General features: G+C 51.6%; 1 protein-coding gene across 2 annotated transcripts in view; it reads left to right on the forward strand.

The window, feature by feature from the left end:
• Window positions 1-24,056, forward strand: part of TMEM132B (transmembrane protein 132B) — a 218,965-nt gene that overhangs the window by 189,642 nt on the left and 5,267 nt on the right. Inside the window, exons 1-3 of one of the 2 annotated variants that reach the window (XM_077308305.1) lie at window positions 6,768-7,376; window positions 7,706-7,809; window positions 20,414-20,619. In XM_077308305.1, coding sequence (XP_077164420.1) covers window positions 20,456-20,619 — 164 coding nt within the window. In that variant the 5' untranslated portion in view covers window positions 6,768-7,376; window positions 7,706-7,809; window positions 20,414-20,455. Of the gene's footprint in view, window positions 1-6,767; window positions 7,377-7,705; window positions 7,810-20,413; window positions 20,620-24,056 lie in introns of those variants that run through there. The other variant, XM_077308304.1, reaches the window with a different exon arrangement.

A 24,056-nucleotide genomic window follows, 5' to 3' on the forward strand; every position in this document is an offset into this window, starting at 1 on the left:
AGAGAAATTTCCTCCTGGATTTCTCAGCACTAATTACCTCTTCTGTTTAAAATGTTGATGACCTGACACAGCCCTTTTGGTCGTTTCCCGTGGATATCCGTTTGATTGTCTGAGACTTGCAACTTTTATCTTTTTTAAACTCATCAGCCTAACCTCCTTTGCCCGGGTGGATAATTCTTCAAGGAGTTCAGGTGCTTTGTCAGGGAATCATTAACCGGATCTTTAATGGGCAGGAAAATATTAGGCTTGGCCTTGCGCACGTTCTGAAAGAGGTGACTCTGGTTCCTCGCCAGACCTTGATATCCCCCTTCTCGCTTTACTTTTTAAGGACTTTGAAGGAGTTCATATATTGACTGCAGAGAAGTGGAGAGGGAAGGAGGTCCGGCAGGTTCAGCGAACCATTTTTTTGTGGCTTCGTTCTTCGGTTGATGAGACGCAAAAAACTACCTTTAGAAAACGGTAGACGGAAAAAAGGATTTTAAGTAGCTTCCGGGGCTCGGTGGACCGAAGAGATGGGCGGTTGCTCCTCCAGGCTTCTCTGAGAAGATCAGAACATTGAGATTGTGGGGGAAGAGGCGATGGGGCATCGTTGCTTCCTATTGGAACGTGGTCGAACCGACGAAGCTGCCTCATGCTGGACCAGACAGGTCAATGCCGATATTGTCTGCTCAGACTCGCAGCAGTTCTCCAGGGTCTTTCACATCACGTCCTATTTGGTCCTTCCAACTGGAGATGCCTGGAGATAGAACCTGGAACCTTCTGCGTGCCAGGCAGATGCTCTACCACCGGGTCACAACCCCTCAGGTGCAGAATAGACACAGGGAGAGGTCTGACACCCATGAGACAGATAGAAAGGCCAGATCATCAGAGGGAAGTGTTTGGCTGCCTGAGAAAATTACCCCGGGGACCTGGGGCCTGCCTTTGTGTGCCTTGGCTGCAAGGTGGTTTATAAGCCGAATCAGCAAAAAAATGCAAATTTAACAGCGGCGCTGACCTTCCCGTCATTGATATTCAGGTCTTCGGAAATCCCCTATCGATCTTTCCTTCTCTGGCTTTGGTCCTTCCCTTCCCGGCCCCGAATGGGCAAAACGCTATAATCACCTCCGTCAGGCCGGGCGTGCGTAATTGCCTAATTTTGTGCTGCTTTACCCCATTAATTCCGTCCCTTGTTGTCCCTTTCTAATTACAGAGATATGTCATGTCTCCTTGACCGCAACATGCAGCATAGCTTTCCTTAACCTTTCATGTTGGCTTAGTAGATTTTGATTAAGCAGATGAAGTCGAGCAACTCAGGGGACTGGCCTTTGGCTTTTTGCCCCCCCCCTTTCAAAAACTGGCCTTTCCAAAAAGGCACGGGGAGGCATGGGCCTTGTGCCCGGACACCCTGACATTATCCCCTCTCTGCTTGTTCTCCTCTCGGAAGAAAGGTCTGGGTTTTGGCTCTCAACGCAGCCAACTCCACAGGCCGAAAGCCACTTTTATTTAATAGCTGCCCCCCATGCCCATAACGATGACAAATTCCAGATGACAAATTCCAAAGGGGTTACCACGCTGACTCAAAAGCAATAAAAAGCACCTGGGTGGCACCTTGAAAATCCGTCGTGTTTATTGTGGCCAAAGCTTTCGTGAAATACAGCCTGTTTCTTCAGCAGCGTGAAGTGTTAACTCCCTGTTGACAGAAGTAGATCTCCGTAGGGGTAGATATCAAGAAGTCTGAACAGTTTTTCTGGGTCACACCAAGAAATTAAGTCGGCTGTTGAGCCTTAGGGGCAGGGGTCTCCCAAGGGACAAACCAGACCAAGGATCCCCAGCCTTTTTGAGTTGGTCTGTGCCTTTGGACGTCTGATCAAAATCTGTGGCCATGTTAGCCTGTCCGTAGCAGTGCAACAGAGCCAGAATCCAGAAGCACCTTAAAATCAAAATTTGTGGTAGGAGGTTGGTGACCATGTCAGTCTGTCTGCAGCAACGGAAAAGAGCAAGAGGCCCGGAGCACCTTCAAGACGAGCTCCCATGAGCCAGCGCAGTCCCCCCTCCAGATAGCACGTGGCTGATGGAATTTCAGGCCTGTGGGGCTTAATGTTGCACTCACCACGGAGGGAGGTCTCCATCCATTTGCGCTTGCCTTGGTTGCCGCCCTTCCGTAGGGGCTCTCATTCCGCTGCAAAGGCAAGCATTTTGAAAGACCTCCTGCCCTTTCTCCACGAAACGGCCTGCTCTCCTTGAAGTCCGGGGAAGCCAACCGGCAATTCAAAGCCATCATTCAGGTCCTCCCACGACGGATCTAGAACAAAGCTCTCCCCACTGCCCTAGTTCCGTCCGTTTCCCCGAAGAATCCAAATCATTGGTCTTTTAAAAACCAGATTGATCTCTTTGCAGCGGTCTCTTTTTTTATCCCAGAAGGGGCAGGTGGATATTTCCCCAGATTTTTTTTTTTGGGGGGGGGGTGAATCTCTAATCAGTATCACCCTCCTCCTGCCCTGCTCCGCGAGGCCTAATCAGGTTGCTCTAAATGTGGCTGTCAGCAAACGCCTTTGCGCTTCTGATTTCCCCACACCTGCCTTTTGCCGTCGCGTTCCAAGAGCTGCTCCCCGGAGACTTATAATTGACACTGAAGATGGAGATGAGGAGTCTGACACGCCGTCGCCGGAGTCGTTGAAGGGCGGGCTGTTAATTATTTGACAGAGACGCTCCTGCCGCTGACAGATCTCGGCTGTCTTCTCCCCAAAATGGAAAGGTTGTGGATATTTTCGGTGGTTGCGATTCCCCCCTCCCCTCCCCAAGTCGGCAGCTGGAACTCTGCATAAAAGCGCTCTCCCCCACGGTCGTGAACCTCTAGCTCAGGGGTAGTCAAACTGCGGCCCTCCAGATGTCCATGGACTACAATTCCCAGAAGCCCCTGCCAGCGAATGCTGGCAGGGGCTCCTGGGAATTGTACTCCATGGACATCTGGAGGGCCGCAGTTTGACTACCCCTGCTCTAGCTGGAGGTGTTTTCTAGAGCAGAAACCATGGGTCTACAGACCCCTGGGAGTTTGCAGGAGCTCCAAAGGGGGTCTGCTGCCTTTCCTGTCCCGCTTTAACAGACTTGGCCACAAGCTAGGGAACCTGCCCCTTCCATTGCTCCTCTCCCCTTCCCAGGCATGAGTTTCTGATTTCTGCACTCTTACTCCCACCTGAAACCCACTGCTGTCTTCTATCCTCCCCAAGCCTGCCTGGTAGCCCGGGCAGTGATGTCACTCCCAGTGATGTGTCATTTCCGGGGTGTGTGGGAGGGAGGCGTGGCCAGCTGACATCACTTCCGGGGCTCCTCAAAGCCTGGGAAATCATTTCAGGGGCTCCTGCCCAATCAAAAGTTTGAAAAAGTCAGTTCTAGAGGCATTTGAACACCTGCCAGCTTGGCTCAAATCTCCTTCACCACGTGCAAATCGGGAGTTGACTTTTTGACCGCCGGGTCAGCTGTTCGTCAACTGGATGGCTTCGCTTTATTCCTTCCGCACTAAGCAGTACAGCTCCCCCGGCTTTTCCCGCAGGCACCCACTCGCGGAGTTCAGCTACCTATAGCTACGTGCCTGCTCTGCTCCGCCGGCAGATGTTGAACGAGACAAGCCAATCAGCCGCGGGTCGTACGAACGAGTCCTGAATAGATGTTGTGTTGTAATAAAAGCCTGCCCTTTGGGGTATGTCTCCGTCAGCCCTAGTGGCTGCTGATGGATGGGAATCGGCAACGTCGTGACACACGCACAGCTTTGTGGACTCTTGACGCAAATCCGTTCGGCAGGCATCTGCTGCCGCTCGACGCCAGCGGGACCGTCGAGGGGAATCCGCTCACGTCTGACAGACGCCTCTGAACATGGCAAGTTTGACTGCGGGGTATATTTATCGCAAGATTGGCTACGTCGTCGATTCTGACTGCCGGTGGGAATACGGGGTCTATCGCCGAGGCATTTCCCATCACTTACCTCTCGATCGGAATGGCCCAGGCTAGGAGGCGGGATCAGATGGACTATGGGTCTGATCCAGCAGGGTCATATTATGAAGGCCCCTTTGCCCTGTTCCTGGCCCTCCACACAAACTGCTTGGCCACTCAAAATTCTTTATTCATAATCAAAGATCAACTTGGACACTATTTGAGAAGGGATGCAGGACTAGATGGACCCCCGGTCTGATCCAGCAGGGCTCTTCTTACATCCTTATGAAGGCCCCAACATCTATTTCCTGTTCTGCACCCTCCAAAGGAACTGGTTCTGGATTAGATGGACCACAGGTCTGACCAGAAGAGCTCTTCTTAGGGACTGAACCTGGGACCTTTTATTTGTAAAACAAGGGTTCAGACACCTAGCCATGGCCCCTCTTGATGCGCTTGATGCCTATGGGAGAGCGAACAGCCAAGAGCTAGATATCCCAAAAGCCATGCTCTCTAATGACTGTAAAGTGACGGGAATTACTTTTGTGAATGGGAGAGTAATCAGCTACAAGAGCATTCTTGAGTCGGGGAACCAGACTTTCCGAATGAATGGGAGCCTTAATGAAGAGGATGCTCCCATCTCCTTGAGTCTTATTGATCTTTCTGTTTGAACAGAGGCCGTCAGGAAGACTCAGGCCTGGGCAGAATTTATGAACTCTGAACTACATGGAGCACCCGGTGGTACCCAAAGGACTTGACTTGAGTTCTGGTAGAGATTAGATTACATCCTTTGGGTCAGGGACCTCCAACTGGTTGATGTTAGCAGGGCGGAGTGCTCTTCCGACCCTTCAGAGGGACTGGTTGACAACTGTGTGAGGCAGGATGCTGGACTAGATGGACCACTGGTCTATCTAAGATGTCCTTATGAAGGCCTCAACCTCTGTCCCCTGTTTTTGGCCCTCCAGGGGAATTGGTTGACCTCTGTGTGAGATGGAATGGTATCTGTCTTATAGATATGTATGAGAGGGAAGATGGCACAGTTTAGCCCAATCTCTTCAGATCTTGGAAGCTAAGTAGGGTCAGTACTTGGGTGGGAGACCACCCAAAAAGACTCTGCAGAGGAAGGCCATGGCAAACCACCTCCACTTTTCACTTGCCTTGCAGGCGTCTCGCTGAGGTCACCAGAAGTGAGCTACAACTTGCTGTCACTTTAATCCCACATACATATAGCTGTACAACTTCTCCAAGGTGCAAATAGGACCAGATGATTGGTGGGAAGACATCCCTTTCAGCTACATTCTCAAAGGGGCTAAGCGACCACTTCCTTTCCGCTGCTCTTTTTCCCCCATGAGCGGATTCTGATTAAATCCAGGGACCGTTTTCCCCACCCAGAAGAAGTCTCTCTGTCTCATCTCTCCATTGTGCCTGCTCCATTGATTTAGTTGTTTGCTTTTGCTTGAAAGGTTGTAAAGAAGAACCCTCTCCCTCCCCAAAAAGACAAAAGGCTTATTTACATTTCTTTGCCTCTGTCTTATACACCGAAGGGGGAGCTGCATCGATTCTTCCTTCTCTTCTCCCCCTCCCTTAATTTGCTCCTCTCTTTTGCTGAAGCGTAACTGTCAGCTTTCCCCTGCTGCTCTCAAGCGTCTGATCTTTAAAAGCCCGCTCCATGGACCTCCATTCCAGGCAACGCTTCATCTGGCAGAGTCTTTGAATGAAATATCTTTTTACTCCCAGGCTGGAAAATTGGTCAGCCACGTGCGTTCAGAACTTCTCCTTCTGAGGACTCTAGTTTGTCGGTTGTATCCAAATGGGGGAAAGAAAAGCTAAATTAAGACACATCTGCGAAAAATTTCTAGAGAGCAGCTAGTTGGTTCTCTCCCCAAGAAGAAGAGTTGGTTTTTATATCCTGGTTTTCATTCCCTGAAGGAATCCCAAAGCAGCTTCCTTTCCTCTCCCCACCCAGTGAGAACTGAAAGAACTCTGGTAGAACTGTGACTCGCCCAAGGCCTCATGTACCTCAAAGTGGCTGACAAACACCTCCCCTTCCTTTCCCCACAACAGATACTCTGTGTGGTAGGTGGGGCTGAGAGAGCTCTGAGAGAACTGTGACTGGCCCGAGGCCACCCAGCTGGCTGCCTGTGGAGGAGAAGGAAATCAAACCTGGCTCTCCACCTTAGAGGCTGTCGCTCTGGACCACTACACCAAGATGGCTGAATGGTGGGAGAGGTTGGTGGTAAATAGGTGCTGTTTGGTGCTCATTGGATGGACCTGCAGGAGTTTGCAAAGATACAGCACAATCCTAACTCGCGTCTGTTGAGTGGGGCTTACCCCTGGGGGTTGGAAGCATCGTTTTGATTGAAAGGAAATCTGGCTGGCAACGTGGCACCGTGATATCATCACATCTGTAAACCGCCCGTGGCGCCGCGGGCGCCACGGACTAAATAAAGCAGTAAGGGGTCCTGGGGCGGGATGAGTCCGGGATGAGGAAGGGTCCAGATTGGACCCTTCCTCATGACAGACAATCGGAGGGACCAATCGGCAGGCGCGAAGCGCCTGCCGATTGGTCCCTCCGATTCCCAGCCCCAGGAACTGCGAGCCGCGCGCAGCGCGGCTCGCAGTTGCTCCCGGCCTGACGCGGCGAGAGGCGCGAAGCGCCTCTCGCCGCGTCAGGCCACCGCCTGATGGAGCCCCCGGCGGCCTGACGCGGCGAGAGGCGCGAAGCGCCTCTTGCCGCGTCAGGCCGCCGCCTGAGGGAGCCCCCGGAAGTCGCGCGGAGCGCGGCTGCCGGGGGCTCCCTGTCCGGCGGCCTGACGCGGCGAGAGGCGCGAAGCGCCTCCCGCCGCGTCAGGCCGCCGCCTGGGGGAACCCACCGATGCCTTGAAGAAAAAAAAAGACCCGCCGCTCGGGCCGCGGCCTGGGGGAATCCCGGACACAAAGAAAAAAAAAACAGCGAGAACCGCCGCTCAGCCCGCCGCTGGGGGACTCCCAGACTCAAAAAAAAAAAAAAAAAGGGGAGAGAACCGCCGCTCGGCCCGCCGCAGTGGGACTCCCGGACTCCAAAAAAAAAAAATTAAAACGGACGCGCCGCTCCGACCGCCGCCTGGGGGACTCCAAGACTCAAAAAAAAAAAAACCGGGGAGAGACCCGCCGCTCGGCCCGCCGCAGGGGGACTCCCGGACACCAAAAAAAACACAACCAGAGACGCGCCGCTCCGACCGCCGCCTGGGGGAACTCCCGGACTCAAAGAAAAAAAAAACCGCGAGAACCGCCGCTCGCCCCGCCGCAGGGGGACTCCCAGACTCAAAACAAAAAAAAAAAACGGGGAGAGAACCGCCGCGAACAAGACACCCTGCCCGCCGCAAAGGAGCCTCCGGAGCCGCACGCCGCGAAAGAGCTGCCCGCCGAAGGACCCGCCCGCCGCGAACAACACGCCCAAGGAGCTGCCCGCCGTCGCTACAGCCCTTTCAAAGGTAAGCCATCCCCGCCTTTCCCACCCCCACCCCGCCCGTCCCTTTCCCCGGCCGAAACACACTCGCTCCGCCCGTCCTTACCTTCCTCCTGCCCCTCCAACGCCCTTTTCTGCCTTTTCTGCTGTGGCTAGGCCGCGCGTCCTTCACGGCCGCCGCCACAGCACTAGACTGAACCAGGCATGCGCGGACTCCGGCGCATGCCTGGTTCCCTTCCCCAACGCAGCCCTGCCCCACCCCTCTAACACGCACGCGCGCCATCCCGCTACCGCGCCGCCCTCCCCGTCGCCTCGCTGCCCACCACCCCTCAGCCTCGCTACTGCCTCCCCCAGGCCCGCCATGGACACCGGACCACACCCGACGCCGAGACTTGCCCGCCTGCAATCGCGACTTGCCCGCCTGCCGCGCCGGCCTCAGCACCCAGGGTCCCTGCCAGGTCAGTCGCTGCCGCCTTTCGCCTACCCTTCCTTACCAGGCCCGCCCAGACCACTCCCCCCAGGGTGCCTCTCATTGATCGGGATGGGTGGCTTCCTGTGCCCGCCTGTCTCCCTTGCCCATACTCCCCTTTCAAAGCCCATTTTTACAAATGGGCTTTTTTTACTAGTTACTAGCAAACGCTGGCAGGGGCTCATGGGAATTGTAGCCCATGGACATCTGGAGGGCCGCAGTTTGACTACCCCTGGGCTAACGACCAAATTACCATGAAGAATGGTGCAAAAAACAGAGAGAGGACCCAAAACAGAGAGAACAGAAGATGCATGGACAAATGAGTGAAGGTCAGCGCGGGGAGGAGTCCAAAAGCAGAATTTCAAGGATTCGGAGATGTTCTCTCCAGAGAACATCTCCGAATCCTTGAAATTCTGCTTTTCGCTCAATGGCTCCCTGGATTCCGGCTCAGCCCTCCTCCTCCCTTTCCCTCCCTTGCCGTTGACAAAAAGTAACGTTTTTTCAGTGTTACGACAGAAGCCCCGCCCCCCCACTCAGTTGCTTGCGATTCAAGCATGTTAGTTCGCTAAATGACAAGAACAGCTTAAGCTGTGGATTCCGCACATTTTTGCCTCCTCGAAGGGAATCTTTCAGCACTGCCATTTGTCAAGTGGCTTCCCCCCTCCTTCCCTCGGTTAAGTAACGTCATGCCGAGTCTTGCAGTTCTATCCATTTGGGGGGAAAGCATTCTGTTCCTCTCTCCACTTAACAGTGGGGCCGGATTCATCTCCTTATGTTGCTGCTGAGCTGCTTAGCGTTTCGTTTCCCTTGAGAAAAAGTCTGCCTTCTTAGCCTTGTACAAAAGGGAGGCCTCCATCTCAGGATGCTTCAGAAGGGATCTGGAGACCCTTTGTGGAAGCGTTCTGATCGATCCACTCGATTTTCGTCATCCCCTCCCTCCATTTGTTTAAATTAAAGATTTTAATCCAGATACAAAGAGAGTTGAAAAAGACCACCAGTGGAGAAAAAAAAGAAAAAAAAGACGTTGCAACTTCAAGTTTCCAGTCCACCAGAAAGTATAAGATTTGAACATTTCAGTTTATGCCCAGATTCCTTTTTTGGGGATTAAGTTTATTTCCACATTTATTTTCTTTAATCTCTAAGGCTGCAAATCGTCTGGTTATTTCTTCCCAATAAGAGGTTTCCCATAAAAGAAGACGTTCTCTTCCCTCTAGGATCATGTTTGCAGGCCTGGCCAAACTGTGGCTCTCCAGATGTCCATGGACTTCTCGTGCTGGCAGAGGCTTGTGGGAATCGTAGTCCGTGGGTGGGCACCGCTGCATGGATACCAGCCTTTCATGGGGAACCCCATGAAATATTTTTCCACCTTTAAGGAATCCCAGAAGGAGCAACACGCCCCTTCCGAGAAGGGGCTACAGAAATAAGATGCAAGAGCCAGCCAAACATCTCCCGTGTCCATTGTGGAGAAAGAGACGAGGCCTGTAGAGCAGGGGTAGTCAAACTGCGGCCCTCCAGATGTCCATGGACTACAATTCCCAGAAGCCCCTGCCAGCATTCACTGGCAGGGGCTTCTGGGAATTGTAGTCTATGGACATCTGGAGGGCCGCAGTTTGACTACCCCTGCCTGTAGAGCAACAGGGGAAGCGGGATCCAGTGATGTCTAGTGGTGTCAGCAGGTATCCGAACTTCTGGGAAAGGCTGCAGAACTCCTGGGGAGTTCTCCCCAGACCCCTAGTGGGGAATCCCTGTTCTGCATCTAACCCAAGAGGAAATAACTGTTTTAATACTGTCAGGCTTATGAGTCTCCACAAATGAAAGGAAAAAATAGTTTTGCTGACATCAAGGCACATGGGACGAGATGGCAAAAAGTACCCCATTATGGGGGGGGGGGTGAGCTTGCAATATAGGCTAAGCCTTTTTTTATTTGAAGATTTTAATTAGGGGGTCATCCCACCATCGATCGGTTCCATTCCCCGGTGCCCTCTTTTTATTGTGTTAATCTTTCCCATTCCTATTGACGCTGCCATTTTACATTGTCAGCTTGCTTTCAGGGGTTTGTTTCTCAGTCGCGGTGACAAATTGCATCTCTTGTGTTGGGAACCCCCCTCCCCTCCGGACTGAATACAAGAGTGAATGCAGGAAGGCCCTACAGAGACTTTACCCAGAGCGCAATTGAAATCTGGAGTTATGTTTTGTACAGAGAGTGTCATTCGCTGCCAGAGGATGTAGGGATGGCCACAGGGATTCTGGATTGAATGGACCACTGGTCTGATCCAGCAGGGCTCTTCTTACGTTCTTAAATGCTTCCAATCAATAGTAATCGACCCCTTCTTCCGCGGATCATTTCAATATGAGAATACTCTGGGCATCAGTCATGGGTTTCCCGGGGAACGTAATTTGGGGCTTTCTGGTTCTGAGATGGGCGTTCCAGCTGTTCTGCTGGTCTCTTGCGGTCCAGAAATGGCCAAGATAGAATGCCCATTGCCAAGAGAATTTCTGGGGATAGCTGTTCAGTAGGTTGGCGGGGCCATGGTTCCGTAGGAGGGCTTATTTGTTTGACATGCAGAAGATCCCAGGTTCATCCCCAACATCTCCAGTGGGAAGGATCTGGGAGTAGATGATGGGAGGGACCTCAGCTTGAGACCCTTGAGCAGGAGTGGCCAAACTGTGGCTGTCCAGATGGCCTTGGACTGCAATTCCCATGAGCCCCTGCCATCATGCTCCATCTGGAGAGCCACAGTTTGGCCACCCCTGCCCTAGAGAATCACCGCCAGACTGAGTAGATAGTACTAACCTTGAGGGACCAAGGATCTGGTTCAGTATGAGGCAGCTTCAGGTGTTCCTAAGGAGTCTGTCTCTTGCACCCGCTCACCTCATGTGTCTCCATCCATCCATCCTACACATCTCCTCCACCTGTCCACCCCATGCATCTCCTCTACCTGCCTGCCCCGTGTGTCTCCTTCACTGGCCAGGCCCCCGGCCCCCGTGAATCTTCTCAGCTGGCCAGTACACCTGCCACCAAGGGACCTGACTGAGGGAGGAGCACCAGCTGGCATGTTCACAAGCCCAGTTGAGCCACGTCCCTTCCCCGTAGAATGCGGAATTCTTGTTTTCCATGGGCTTGCGAACTTGAAACATTGAAGACAACGTCGTAACTCAAAATAGATGCTGATTTGAACGAAAACGAAAGCGTGTCGCTCTGCCCCATTTGGCCGTTCCAGACGAGGAGATGTAACCAAGTTTTAATTATATCCTCAAGAGTTCGAGAGAGAGCCAAGTTCCCACCCCGCCGCCCCCACCAGATCAATAATCCCAATGCACTTTGTTTGAAGTGGAGCAAACCAAGGCCAGCCAGGAGATCTGTTGGCAAAGATGCATCTGGTGCCAGTAGGAGATGGCTCTCCACCGTCAATCAACATGACTTTAGGTGCGCCGGCGAATCGAAACCCATCCGATTGAAAAACTGGCGAAGGAAAACCCAATCCATATCCCCGTCATGGTCCAGGAATATTAGACGAGGGCAACAGGGGAAAGGCAGCGGATGGCCCAATAGCAAGGCCCTTTGCTTTTCAGGGGGGCTTTCTTTCCAGGCAAGTCAATAAGGCCACGTCCGCAGCTTGCATAAAACATGAGCGTTTAATAGAGTCGTTTTGGCAAACAAGATGGGTCGGAATGAGAGATCTTTGGAGCCGGGCTGTTCACATGCCGAAGAGGTGCAAGGTCTAACACAGATTTACCAACTCGACATGAATGGAGGGTGGGGGGGGGAAGGGGAGATACTGGGCCGGACTGGCTTTCTCTCCAAAACAAACACACACACATAGTTGCGACCTGGTCAGAGGAACTGGTGGGTCATTGTGTGAGACAGGATGCTGGGCAGCCTACCCTCCAAAGGAATTGGTTGGCCGCTGTGTGAGACAGGATGCTGGACTGGATGGATTCTGAGTCAGATACAGCAGGGCTCTTCTGATGTTCTTCTGAAGGCCTCGGCCTCTGTGCCCTGTGGTTGGACCTCTGATCTAATCAAGCAGGGCTTTTCTGATGTCCTGTTGTTGGTCCTCCAGAGCAGGGGTAGTCAACCTGTGGTCCTCCAGATGTTCATGGACTACAATTCCCATGAGCCCCTGCCAGCATTTGCTGGCAGGGGCTCGTGGGAATTGTAGTCCATGAACATCTGGAGGACCACAGGTTGACTATCCCTGCTCCAGAGGAATTGGTTGGCCGCTGGGTGAGACAGGATACTGGACTAGTTGGACCACTGGTCTGATCCAGCAGGGTTCTTAAGTTCTTATGAAGGCCTTGAACAAGGCTCCTCAGCCTCTATGCCTTGTTGTTGGCCCTACAGAGGAACTGGTTGGCCCCTGTGTGAGACAGGATACTGGACTGGATGGACCCCTGGTCTGATCCAGCAGGGCTCTTCTGATGTTCTTAGGAAGGCCTCGGCCTCCATGTCCTGTTGTTGGCCTTCCACAAGAACTGGTTTTCCACTGTGTGCGAAGGGACATCAAACCAGATGTGGTACTGGTCTGATCCAACATGGCTCTTCTGATGGTCTTAGTACTTTTTGTTGCTCCTCAACTAATGAATCAGAAGATGCATTAGGAGGATGGGTCTATCTTTCCCCACATCACGAGAGATTGGGGCAGCGGGAAGCTCTCAAAGAAGCATCCTTGTTTCTCAGGGACCCAACATCTGAGCCGGTTTGCCCGAATGGAAGCCTGTTTGCCATCGGAGTCGATGGGCGCAACGCCAGCTCCAGATTCTCTGGATCAACAGCGCTTAATCCCAGCTGGGCCCCCCGCCACTTAATACGAGGCATACGGATGTTTACTTTAGCGAACGATTTTTCAGCGAGGCTTAATCTTCAGAGCGTCGAGGATCAAAGACTTGCTCGGGTATCCGCGGCGGTTCCCGTAAATGGGATGCAAATACCTTTGATCCTCTTCAGCTCTCCGGAGGACGGGGTTGGAACCCGGATTGGCAACGGTTGCCTGCCCCGCTGTTCTCCCTCCTGCCCCCCCATGCCAGGAATTCCCTACTCCCTGTCCTACAACACCAGGGGTATTTGGCTGCCTTTGAGGGACGGGCCTGTGGATAATATCATTTAACTGTGCTGTCAAGCAAGGGTCTATTGCCAAGTTTTGTGTATATCGCAGAGTTTTGTGAAACCCTGGAGTTTCTTCACTGCCTTGGAAGGGTTTCCTGAATGGGTGGATGCTAATTCATTGTTGATATCTTGGAGAGCTCACATCCAGCTGGCTTTGAGGTAGCTGCATTGGTTGCCAGTCGAATGCCGGATCTGGTTCAAGGTTTTGGTTTTAACCTTCAGTGGGAGTACGGTATGTAGGGCAGAAGACTAGATGTTTTTTTTTTTTTTGTACCTGCTTTTCATTGCCGGAAGGAGTCCCAAAGCAGTTTACAAACACCTTTCCCTTCCTCTCCTCATAACAGACACCCTGTGAGGTAGGTGGGGCTGGGAGAGCTCCACAAGAACTGCTCTGTGAGAGCAGCTCTAAGAGAACTGTCACTGGCCCAAGGTCACCAAGCTGGGTGCAGATAGAGGAGCTGGGAAATCGACCCCAGTGCTCCAGATTACAGCCCCCCACTTTTAGACACCATCCCACGCTGGCTCTCAGGACCACGCCGGCACCGAGTGGCCGACCCCTTCTCCCCTGCAGTGCCATCGTCTGCCGAACCCGCTTCCCGCCAACCGGCCCGCCCCTCCCAACGAAACGCTGACTTGGAAGCGGAAACCCCTGCACAGCTTGTCAGACGCTTAGCAATTTCCTGAGCCGTGCGCCCTTCATTCCACGTGGCAGGTTTTCAAATGTGCATTGTGCATTCATGGATCATTGCACCCCCCTTCAGCTCGCGCAATCGTTTTTATCGTTTTCAAAAAAAAACCCAAACCCAACCCTGAAATGGGTAATGTTTACCATGCTGTTCTTCTCTCTCGTTCAATGCTTTTTAATGTGGGGTTGAAAGGTAACAAGGACTCGGAAGGGGAGGGGGGTAGAGATCACAGCACAGCTTGTTCGACGGAGGCTGTAGAATGGATCGCTTTGGCATTAGCGCTAGTCCTGACCCGCGGTTGGCCAGTGTGGGAAACCTTGAGTTTTTAGGCTGTCTCGTACAGCCGCTGGTCAGCCCTTGATGTCGCAAACCCACATTCAGAAAGCACCACCAGGTGCAGAACTGTGTGACAAAATGCAGGCCACGATCCTCTTTGCGCACCAAAGAAATGAAACGGCTGATAATTCCTAATAGCAGACATTGTGTTTTTCACTGCTACATGTGATGGGATAAACAGCCCACATCCCTCCAGACCGCCAACAACAAGGCGTCAAAGCTGAGAACGTACCCCCATGTTGCCTGCTGGCTCTGGGATTCAGAGGTTTAGGGTCTCTTATTGTGGAGGTTCCCTTGAGTCACCATAGCGAGGAGCCATTGAGAAACGTAACCTCCATCAATCTCTATACAGCCAGCTCAGTGTGGTGGTTCACAGCGACGGCTTCTAATCTAGAGTGCTGGGTTTGAGGCCCCGCTCCTCCACAGGCAGCCAGCTGGGGGACCTTGGACCATTCCCAGTTCTCTCAGAGCTCTCTCAGGGTTGCCTACCTTACAAGGTGAGCGATTGTAAGCCACTTTGAGGCAACGAGGCCGGCTGGGTGACCTCGGGCCTGTCACAGTTCTCTCAGAGCTCTCTCCGCCTCACCTCCCTCGCAGGGTTTCTGTTGCAGGGAGAGGGAAGGGAAGGCAGCTGTCAGCCGCTTTGAGACTCCTTCGGGTAGTGAACATTGGGGTATGCAAGCCAACTCTTCTTTTCCTTCAGCCCCCCAAATCTAAATCAATCTGGAAAAGACCTGCAGCCACCTGACGCAAACTGAACAGGCCAGATCAATCTGTCCATGTCCGGTCACTACTTTTAAACTTTTAAACTCAGTAAGCTGGACAGTTGGGATGCCTTTGCGGTGGAAGTCACAGCTTCCCTGACGTGGAGTATGGCGGAGAAGACGGAGCAGTGACCCAAGACCAGTTCCACGACCTGGCCACATTAACACATTAATTTTCGTTGTCCTTTCCACGTTCACTGACTTTGTGTGGTTTGCAGTGAGAAATACATGCCTCCCCCCCCCCCCCAGCCCTTCAGCCAGGGCCTGCCGCCTCCTTAGGGAAGTGTCTATTAATAGTGCCAAACCCGTTATTGTTAACAACCATCATTGGCTCCCACTTCTGACTGGGGGAGAGACCAGCCTGGACTGCCGCTTTTCTGGAACGTTTCACAGTGGCAAGATCGCCTTCAGCAGATTCATTGTTCCTTTGTATTATGTGGGTTTTGGGGGGGGGGACTTGGGACAATGAACAACAAACCCCTCTCTATTCACAAGGATAATTATGGTTATTACGACTTCTATGGAATGCCTAGCAGCTATTGTACAGGTGAACGGAGGGGAGTTGCCGGTGGAGGGAACGAATCAAAGCTCGGGCGATGTTTCTCTTTCCTTTCAGCCACAACCTGTTAATACAGACTTCTGGGGATATTTAAATCCACGAAAGGGCATGACCGAGTTGGTGACTCATTTCTTTGCATCGCGAAGTTTAGGAGACCACAGTTAATAAATAAATAAATAAATAAATGGGGAATGTTCTAGTTCTCTGAGCGGTAACATAGTCCTTTGTTTTGTGTTTTCGAGTGCGTATTGGTATGGACAAAACGGCGAAGGTGCAGAGGAGAGCGATAAGGATGATCCGGGGCCTGGGGACTTTGCTGCCCTGTTGCTGGCCCTCCAGAGGAACTGGTTGGTCCCTGAATGAGACGGGATGCTGGACCGGATGGACCCCTGGTCTGACCCAGCAGGGCTCTTCTTAAGTTCTTAGGCATCGACAAAGATGATATCTGCCATGCTTCTTCCCAGGAACTTCTTATGTTCTTGTGGACTGCTCCAAAAGGGGATTTGAGAGATTTTTGGAGGACAGGTTAATCCCCATGTTCAGAAGCAGCCAGCCTCTGAATCCCAGTGCCAGGAGGTGACATCAAGAGAAGGTCTTGGCCTCTGTGCCTTGCTGTTGACCCTCCAGAGGAATTGGCTAGCCACTAGGTGAGACAGGAGGCTGGACTAGATGGACCCCTGGTCTGATCCAGCAGGGCTCTTCTGATGTCCTTACAAGGTCCTTGGCCTCTACACCCTGTTGTTGGCCCTCCAGAAGAACTGGTTGACCATTGTGTGAGACAGGATGGTGGACTAGATGAACTACTGATCTGATCCAGAAGGGCTCTTCTTAGGTTCTCATGAAGGCCTTGGGCTCTCTGCCCTGTTGCTGGCCCTCCAGAGGAACTGGCTGGCCCCTGTGTGAGGCAGGAGGCTGGACTAGATGGACCTCTGGTCTGATCCAGCAGGGCTCTTCTCGTGTTCTTATGGGAAGAAGCATGTGATCGTGTTATTTTCCACTTACAGTCTGGCGGGTAGCAGCCCAAACACACGTTTCCTTCCTCCTCTGTTAGAGCAGATGGCCAAGGCCTCATGCCAAAGAAGCCCTTTGCCAGGACCAATTGCCGCTTTCGACTGGCGATTCCAGGTGTTAAAGCAGGGACCTTCTGCAGGCAGCACCGCTGCTCTACCATCGAGCTGTGACACCTTCCAAGGGCAAAGGATGCCTCCGACAGACATTGGAAGGATCCGACGCAGGGGCCGAAGCACCAATTCCCAGCTTGTCATTGCTGAATCATCGTTGATTTGATAGGCTGAGTCAAGCCCTCGGCCCCTCACGCCCGGGGAAATCTCTAACCGCATGAATCAAGGCCGTTAATAGGAAGAGCCGTTGATATGCTACATTATAAAGGCCGTGTCCAGGGAGTTCTATCCGAATTAAGATGAGGCAGCGTTAATTAAGGACGCTCAGCCTGGTAGAGATCAACACTTTATCCGGGGGATTAAGGAGTAACACAACACGGGGGAAAGCCACATTTTAGGTGGTCCCATCAACGTGCCAGCTTATAACTGATCATTATTGATCTGGATCCATACTCTTCCTTTCCGTTGGCGTCTTTGGAAGGGGGTACCGATAAATCCCAGGGGCACCCATGCCCCCTCTCCCCCACCAAATGAAGGTGGGACCGATAAAATATTAGAACTGAGCCAGCTAGTCTCCTGTGTTAATCAGCTTGGTGTAGTGGTTAGGAGTGCGGACTTCTAATCTGGTGAGCCAGGTTTGGTTCTGCGCTCCTCCTCCACATGCAGCCAGCTGGGTGAACTCAGGCTGTGGCCACAGCCCCGATAAACCTCTTACGACCGAGCAGGAATATCAGGGCTCTCTCAGTCTCACCCACCTCACAGGGTGCCTGTTGTGGGGAGAGGAAAGGAAAGGTGATTGGAAGCCGCCTTGAGACTCCTTCGGGTAGAGAAAAGCGGCACATAAGAACCAACTCTCCTTCTTCTTCAGTAATATCAGGGCTCTGTCAGCCTCACCTCCTTCATAGGGTGTCTGTTGTGGGGAGAGGAAAGGGAAGGAGATAGTAAGCCGCTTTGAGACTCCTTCAGCCTCTAATCTGGAGAGCCAGTTTGATTCCTCGCTCCTGCACAAGCAGCCCGCTGGGTGACCTTGTGCTAGTCACAATCCTGATAGTGCTGTTCTCACAGAGCAGTCCTGTCAGAGCTCCCTCAGCCCTAACTACCTCGCAGGGCTTATGTTGTGGAGAGAGGAAGGGAAGGCGATTGCAAGCCACTCTGAGACTCCTTCAAGTCGTTAAAATCGAGGTATGACAACAAACTCTTCCTCCTCTTTCTTAATCCTTTTCAAAGATGGTGGGGCATGTCTTCTTCCCATTAGCAGGCATCCTGACAGACACGACCAGTGTCTCTGAGAGATCTCCAGAGTTCTTCGTAGGGGAGAAATGCATCCTACAACGGAGGACCACAAGATGGCAGAAACAAGGCCCGATTCTTCCGAAAAACTTTCCCATGCTGTTCAAGCGTCCTCCTTCCACGGGAGCATTTAGAAGGTTGCAGTGATGCAGCGTCGCTGCTGGGAGGGCGCTCGGGCGAGTGAGTTATCTCTTTGCCTATGCGGGTCGGATAAAAGTGAGCCGCAATTAACCTTTTCTGCTTCCGAAGCAGGTGGCTGCCTCCAAGGCCCACAAGTAATTCTGAAAAATCTACCCCCTCCCCAATCTCTTCTGAACCGTCTCCAGGAGAGACGCGGGGGGGGGGGGGGGCATGGCTCCGTGGCTGGGCACGAGGGACGGCTGCCTCCTGCAGCAGAAAGAAGCCGTACTTTGCAACCTGCCTTTTGCTGAGTCAAGTCAGGTACCTGACGGCGGAGTGACAAAATAGATTAAAATTAAAGGACATGTATTACAAAGTACATACTAAGATGACTGAAGACAACGGGAAAACCACAGAATCAGAGTCTGTGCAGTATTGCATGGTTAGAATCATAGAATCATAGGGTTGGAAGGGATCTCCAGGGTCATCTAGTCCTACTTCATAGGTAGGTAGGTAGGTAGGTAGGTAGGTGGATGGATAGTTCATTCATTCATTCATTCATTCATTCATTCATTCATTCAGTCAGTCAGTCAGTCATTCATTCATTCATTCATTCATTCATTCATTCATTCATTCATTCATTCATTCATTCATTCAATTTATTTAGCGCCCTCCCCAGAGGCTGATACAAATAAATCAGATATATACCATTCCCCACCCCCTTATGTCTGTGGCCATTAAGGGTCTTCTCTATTCCCTTTGTGTAACTTTTGTTCCCAAACCGTTTCTTTTAGGCTCCATTTAGATTATTTACACAAATGATGCCAAAAGGGGGCATCCATTGTCACGACAACATTAGTCCCCACCTTAATTAGTGTGTTCCAAAAGGAGGATGTAGGCGGCTTCATCCTAGAGGAGCCATAAAAGAACGTTGACCTTCTGAATCGAACTGGTGAGGACGTTCATGGTATTGGGGGCCATTCCCCGCCATAAGTACAGCTTCCCATGAATGCAGTCCAAGACCACCCATGTCGGCGTCTGGCGTTGCCTTAGGATGGAGTGATGGTTTGGAGATTCTTGCACAATTACTTTTTACATTTTTGAGTTTGGAGAATACATTACGACTCATTAAGGGATCATTGTCTGGCACCGGGTTTTTACAGCCCTTGTATAAAAAGAAGGAAATCGCTGCGTTTTATGATTTTCAGAGAGTCTTCCTTCCCTCTGCTAGCATATGTCTCTTCCTCTAAGTAAGCTGTAAATATAATGTTTTGATGCTCATCAAGTCTGATTCTTATGAACCATCATTTTTTTTTCGTGTTACAAAGACTGGCAGCAGTTTCCCAGCACGGCGAAGGGTTTGTAGTTCTTTTCGTTTTCGCTGTGGTGAAATGCAGAATTGCTTCTCTCGGGCTCATCGACTGCTGTTTGCCTCTAATTAAACACACACACACACATACACAAGTACAATGGGCCCATGATTAACATTCCTAGCATTGTCGTGGCACTGATGTGCTGGATCAGTGGTTTTCAAACTTCCTGTCTTCAGGGAGGCCTTTTAACATTAGCGCACATCTGCTACGGAGTCCCAACAGAGAGAAGAAGATTCTGGACCATGCGCCAGGGCCCTCATGGTTCACACTGGGCCTCTGTTTGTGCTCCTCATTAGCTGACATGATTTGAATCAGGCTTGCCCAATGGTCTCCTGGGCACACATGAACACATGAAAGATCTCAGCCAGAGGTCTTTCACAAGCAGGGTCTCACAACAGAGGTCTACTCTTTGGTCCTTTGAGATGATAGGAATTGAACCTGGGACCTTCTCATGCCAAGCAGACATGGCCGTCTCCATAGTGCAAGGGACACAATTGTTCTCTTTAAGTATTTTGAAGGTTGTCAGTTGGAGGAGGTCTGGGAATGGGTCCTGTTGGCAGCAGAGGATAGGACCTGCAGCAATGGCTTTAATCTACCTAAAGAATGGTACAGGCTAGATATCAGGGGGGGAAATGATAGAGTAGTTCAGCAGTGGAATGGGCTGCCTAAGGAGGCTGTGAGCTCCCCCTTGCTGGCGGTCTTCAAGCAGCAGCTGGACAGATGCTTATCCTGGATGCTTGAGGCTGATCCTGCATTGAGCAGAAGGATACACCAGATGGCAGGTAGGGACCCTTCCAACTTATGGTTCTATGAAGATCACCTGCGGTGGACAAGAGGTCAACAGAAAGCTCATCTGCCATTGGTGATCTAATCATTGAAAGGACCCTTTCTAAACTTCTGGAAATCCCCATGGTTCTTTGGGGCACAGTTTGAAATCCACTGTGATGGACTAGTCAGTAAGGTTGGGCCAATGTCCAAAGCCTATGACAACTGGAATGCTAGCAGGTATGGTGGTTTAGGGATCACTGAAGTCATACAAGCTCTGCATTGTTGTGGTGTGCACACTAGGGAAATGGGCAGCATCTTGCTTGGGTGTGGGCCAAGGTGGGTCCCTCAACTAAGCTTCTGGGGTTCTGTGTTGTTCCTCAGAACACAGCTTGAATGAAAAACCACTGGGTGCTGATGTCATTCCAGTTGCCACCTGTCTCAGGCTTTGCTTGTTTGTGTTTCCCACAAGGTCTCTGACAACTGCGACGCCATCTTTGTGAACGGGAAAGAAATGAAAAGCAAAGTGGGCACCCTCGTGAACTTCACGTTCCAGCATTTGACCGCCCAGCTGGAAGTCACCGTCTGGGTGCCGCGACTTCCCCTGCAAATAGAGATCTCGGATACGGAACTGAGCCAGATCAAGGGCTGGCGGATCCCCGTCACCACCAACAAAAGGTACGGGCACCACGCCTCAAGATCTGCTGTCCCGAGCCGAACCAATGAGCCGTCTCGCCCGACATCCTTCCTAATTACAATGGCCAGCCAGATGTCTGGGGGAGGTTCACGAGCGCTGTGCGGTGGCGATAGCCATCCTGGGCTGTTAATCCTCTGCATCTGGTCGTCGGAGGCGCGCGGTCATAAATATGGAGGTTGGCAATGCGAGTGGCAGACACCGAGCATGCAAATTCCCTTTCATTTGGAAGAACAATCGGGCAGCAGATTTTAATAACTGTGCTAAATACCTGCCAAAATATTGGATGGGCTTCAGCTAGAAGGTGGGGTGATGGGGAGCTTGGTGCCTGTTTCGTGCTAAGGTCTGAGCGCCTCTTCCAATGGCCGCGGAGCTTTGAATAGAGCGCTTTGCTTCCGATGGACGTTTGTGGGTTGATCTGCCAGCTGCCATGTTTCAAGCAGTCCCAAGGCAAGAAGGCAAGGGGGTAACGAAGTCCGGGCCTGGTCAAGGGAATGGCAGTGAGGGGTGGCTGGTGCCCAGGGGAGGTTGGGGAGAAAGAGAGAGAAAGAGGGTGGTGGGTAAAATATGGACATATTTCAGTGTTTGAAATATTGTGTCCAGTTCTGGATAGATTAGAAAATCGGGCCCTAGCCAATGAAATGGTTCTTAATAGGGAGAAGTGTAAAGTATTATATTTGGGTAATACAAAGGTGATGCATGAATATAGGATGGGGATACCTGGTTTGATGTGAAAGGGACCCTAGGAGTTCTGGTGGGTAGGTGAAAAGGCTAATGCGATATTAGGCTGAATTGTGAGGCCCGTAAAGTCTAGCGCTGGGGAAGTTATTCTGCTTCCACGCTATTCTGCATTGGTTGGACCTCCTTTGGAATATTGTGTGCTGTTCTGGGCACTGCAGTTCAAGAAGGGTAGGCAGGTGGTTGTGAGCTCCTGCCTTGTGCAGGGGGTTGGACTAGATGACCCTGGAGGTCCCTTCCAACTCTAGGATTCTATGATTCTAAGGATATTGGCCCGTTTGGAGCGTGTTCAGAGAAGGGCAACTAAGACGGTTGAGAGGTTGGAATCTGTGCCTTATGAGGAGAGGTTGGGAGTCGTGTATGCGTAGCGTAGAGGAGAGGAGGGCGTGGAGTGATATGGTAGCTGTGTTTAACTACATAGAATCATAGAATCATAGAGGTGGAAGGGGCCATCCAGGCCATCTAGTCCAACCCCCTGCTCAACGCAGGATCAGCCCAAAGCATCCTAAAGCATCCAAGAAAAGTGTGTATCCAACCTTTGCTTGAAGACTGCCAGTGAGGGGGAGCTCACCACCTCCTTTACATAAAAGGTAAACTTATTGGAAGAGGGAGCCAACCAGTTTACTGTGGCTTTAGAGGCAAAGATGAGGTAGAGTAAATAAGCATATAAAAACCAACTCTTCTTCTTCTCCTCCTCCTTCTCCTCTTCCAACAGAACTGTTATTCTTCTTGCATAATTCTTCTCCTGCTTTTCCTCCTTCCCTGTATCCTGCTTGCTGAGAAACCACCCGTGTTCTGTTGACAGAAATTTGGTGGCTGCCACAATTAAAATCTCAAACAGAAGAAGGGCCCAGTGACTCCCAAATATTTTAACAGCCATCTCTGGCGCTTGTGATCCTAGAAACCACCAGCCCCTCCGTCTGTCGATGAAACTCTTCATCTGGTTGCTTCCTCGGCTCTGGAACCAAAGGGGGATTTGCTTGTTCCAGTGCCTCTGGAGCCATTCCCGTTTGCTGCAGCCATTGCTTGAACAAAACTGGACCAGTAAACATGGCGGGCGGTGCAGTAGCCGCCACAGGCGCTCTGCTTTCCGTCCCAGTCTGCCGCGTTCTCAAAATGCAAACCCCTCCGAGTGTCCAGCTGATGTTTATTGGGCCAACTCGGATAAAGAGAGCGGCCCAGATAGCCATGCTGCTTGGAAGCTGGAAAGCCCTCCCTGCCAACAGCCTCTCCCGTTTCAGCCGAGCCACTGGGCGCATGGTCAGAGATGCCTGTTTTTGGGGAAGGGGTGAAAAGGGGGAAGCTGCCTGTCGTTTCTGGAGTGGCCTGCCAACGGTGTTGGCCTTCCCAGTTCTCGTAGGTTTGTCCAAAGTTTCAAAGCAACTCAAACCTGCAGGTGTCTGGTGGTCCAGGGTGGGGGGAGGGGACCTGGCAAACTTTCTCCCAGGTCAGGGCAAAAGAAATCACCATCTAGGACCACTTTAGTCAATGCAGTCCTAAACAAAACCATCTTCATACACCTTCTAAAGATCGAACAGGAAGGAGCTGGGGGCACCTCACTGGGGAGGGAGCTCCGTCACCGAGGGGCTGTCACTGGAAAGGCCCTCGTTGGGGTTCAGATGTCAGAGTCCTGCTGTATCTTGCATTGGCCTGACTGCACCTAGACCCCATGTACGCAGTTCTGGAGGCCTTGGATCAAAAAGGCTGTGGACAGAGTTGAAAGGTTGGATACACACTTTTCTTGGATGCTTTAGGATGCTTTGGGCTGATCCTGCGTTGAGCAGGGGGTTGGACTAGATGGCCTGTATGGCCCCTTCCAACTCTATGATTCTATGATTCTGTGATTCTATGATGCAGAAGAGAGTGATGAGGATGACCAAGCTCTATGAGGAAAGACTGACATTATGCCTCCCAACTATGCTCATTCAAATTAGCCCCACACAAAGGTCCTCGTATTGAACTCCCACCAAAATGATGATGCTCTTTGCGAGTCTCCTGTCACTGTGCTCGACGCTTCCTTTGAAGGGGAAATGAGGGAAAATAAAACAGCCAAGTCACAATCCAGATCTTTAATATCTGGGGAGATAATAAAAAGAAACCCATCCGAAGACATATCGCTTATCGTACCAAATCCGTAAATAGATAGGGGAACTTTTCCTTCTGGTTTACGGCCCAGGGAGAACCATAATTTCATCTGGGACAGACGTCGCTACCAATATGAGCGGCCCGCTCTTCCAGGCAGAAATCTGCGCTCTGGATAAGGGGCATGTTCACGACTAATGTGCTGCGTGAAACCCTGGACGAGCTCTCGGCTAATAGAAAAAGCGGCTCACGGACTGAACAGTCCAAAAAGCTCACAATTGAAGCTAATGAAAGGAATAAATTTAAATTAAAGACAAATAAGAGGAAGGGGGAGAGGGGAGTCCGGGCAGGCTGAGACCGACGGGCTGAACAAGAACATTTATTTTGATTCATTATGCAGCTGGAAAAGAATTATCCCCTCATTGGAGTCCGTGCGTTACCTCTGCGGGTGGACGGCAGAGCGGGAGGAGGTGGCTTTGGTCCATCCTTTGGGAGGCCTGCCTACGATGCCAGTTAAAGAGAGGCCCCTTGGCTTGATGAAGGGTTAGGCGCTTGGCCTCTGTTCTTCCGCTTCCCGCAGTCTTCTCGCAGCCATTAGGAA

This window comes from Paroedura picta, chromosome 13 (genome assembly GCF_049243985.1).
Source record: "Paroedura picta isolate Pp20150507F chromosome 13, Ppicta_v3.0, whole genome shotgun sequence".
Lineage (NCBI taxonomy): Eukaryota > Metazoa > Chordata > Lepidosauria > Squamata > Gekkonidae > Paroedura > Paroedura picta.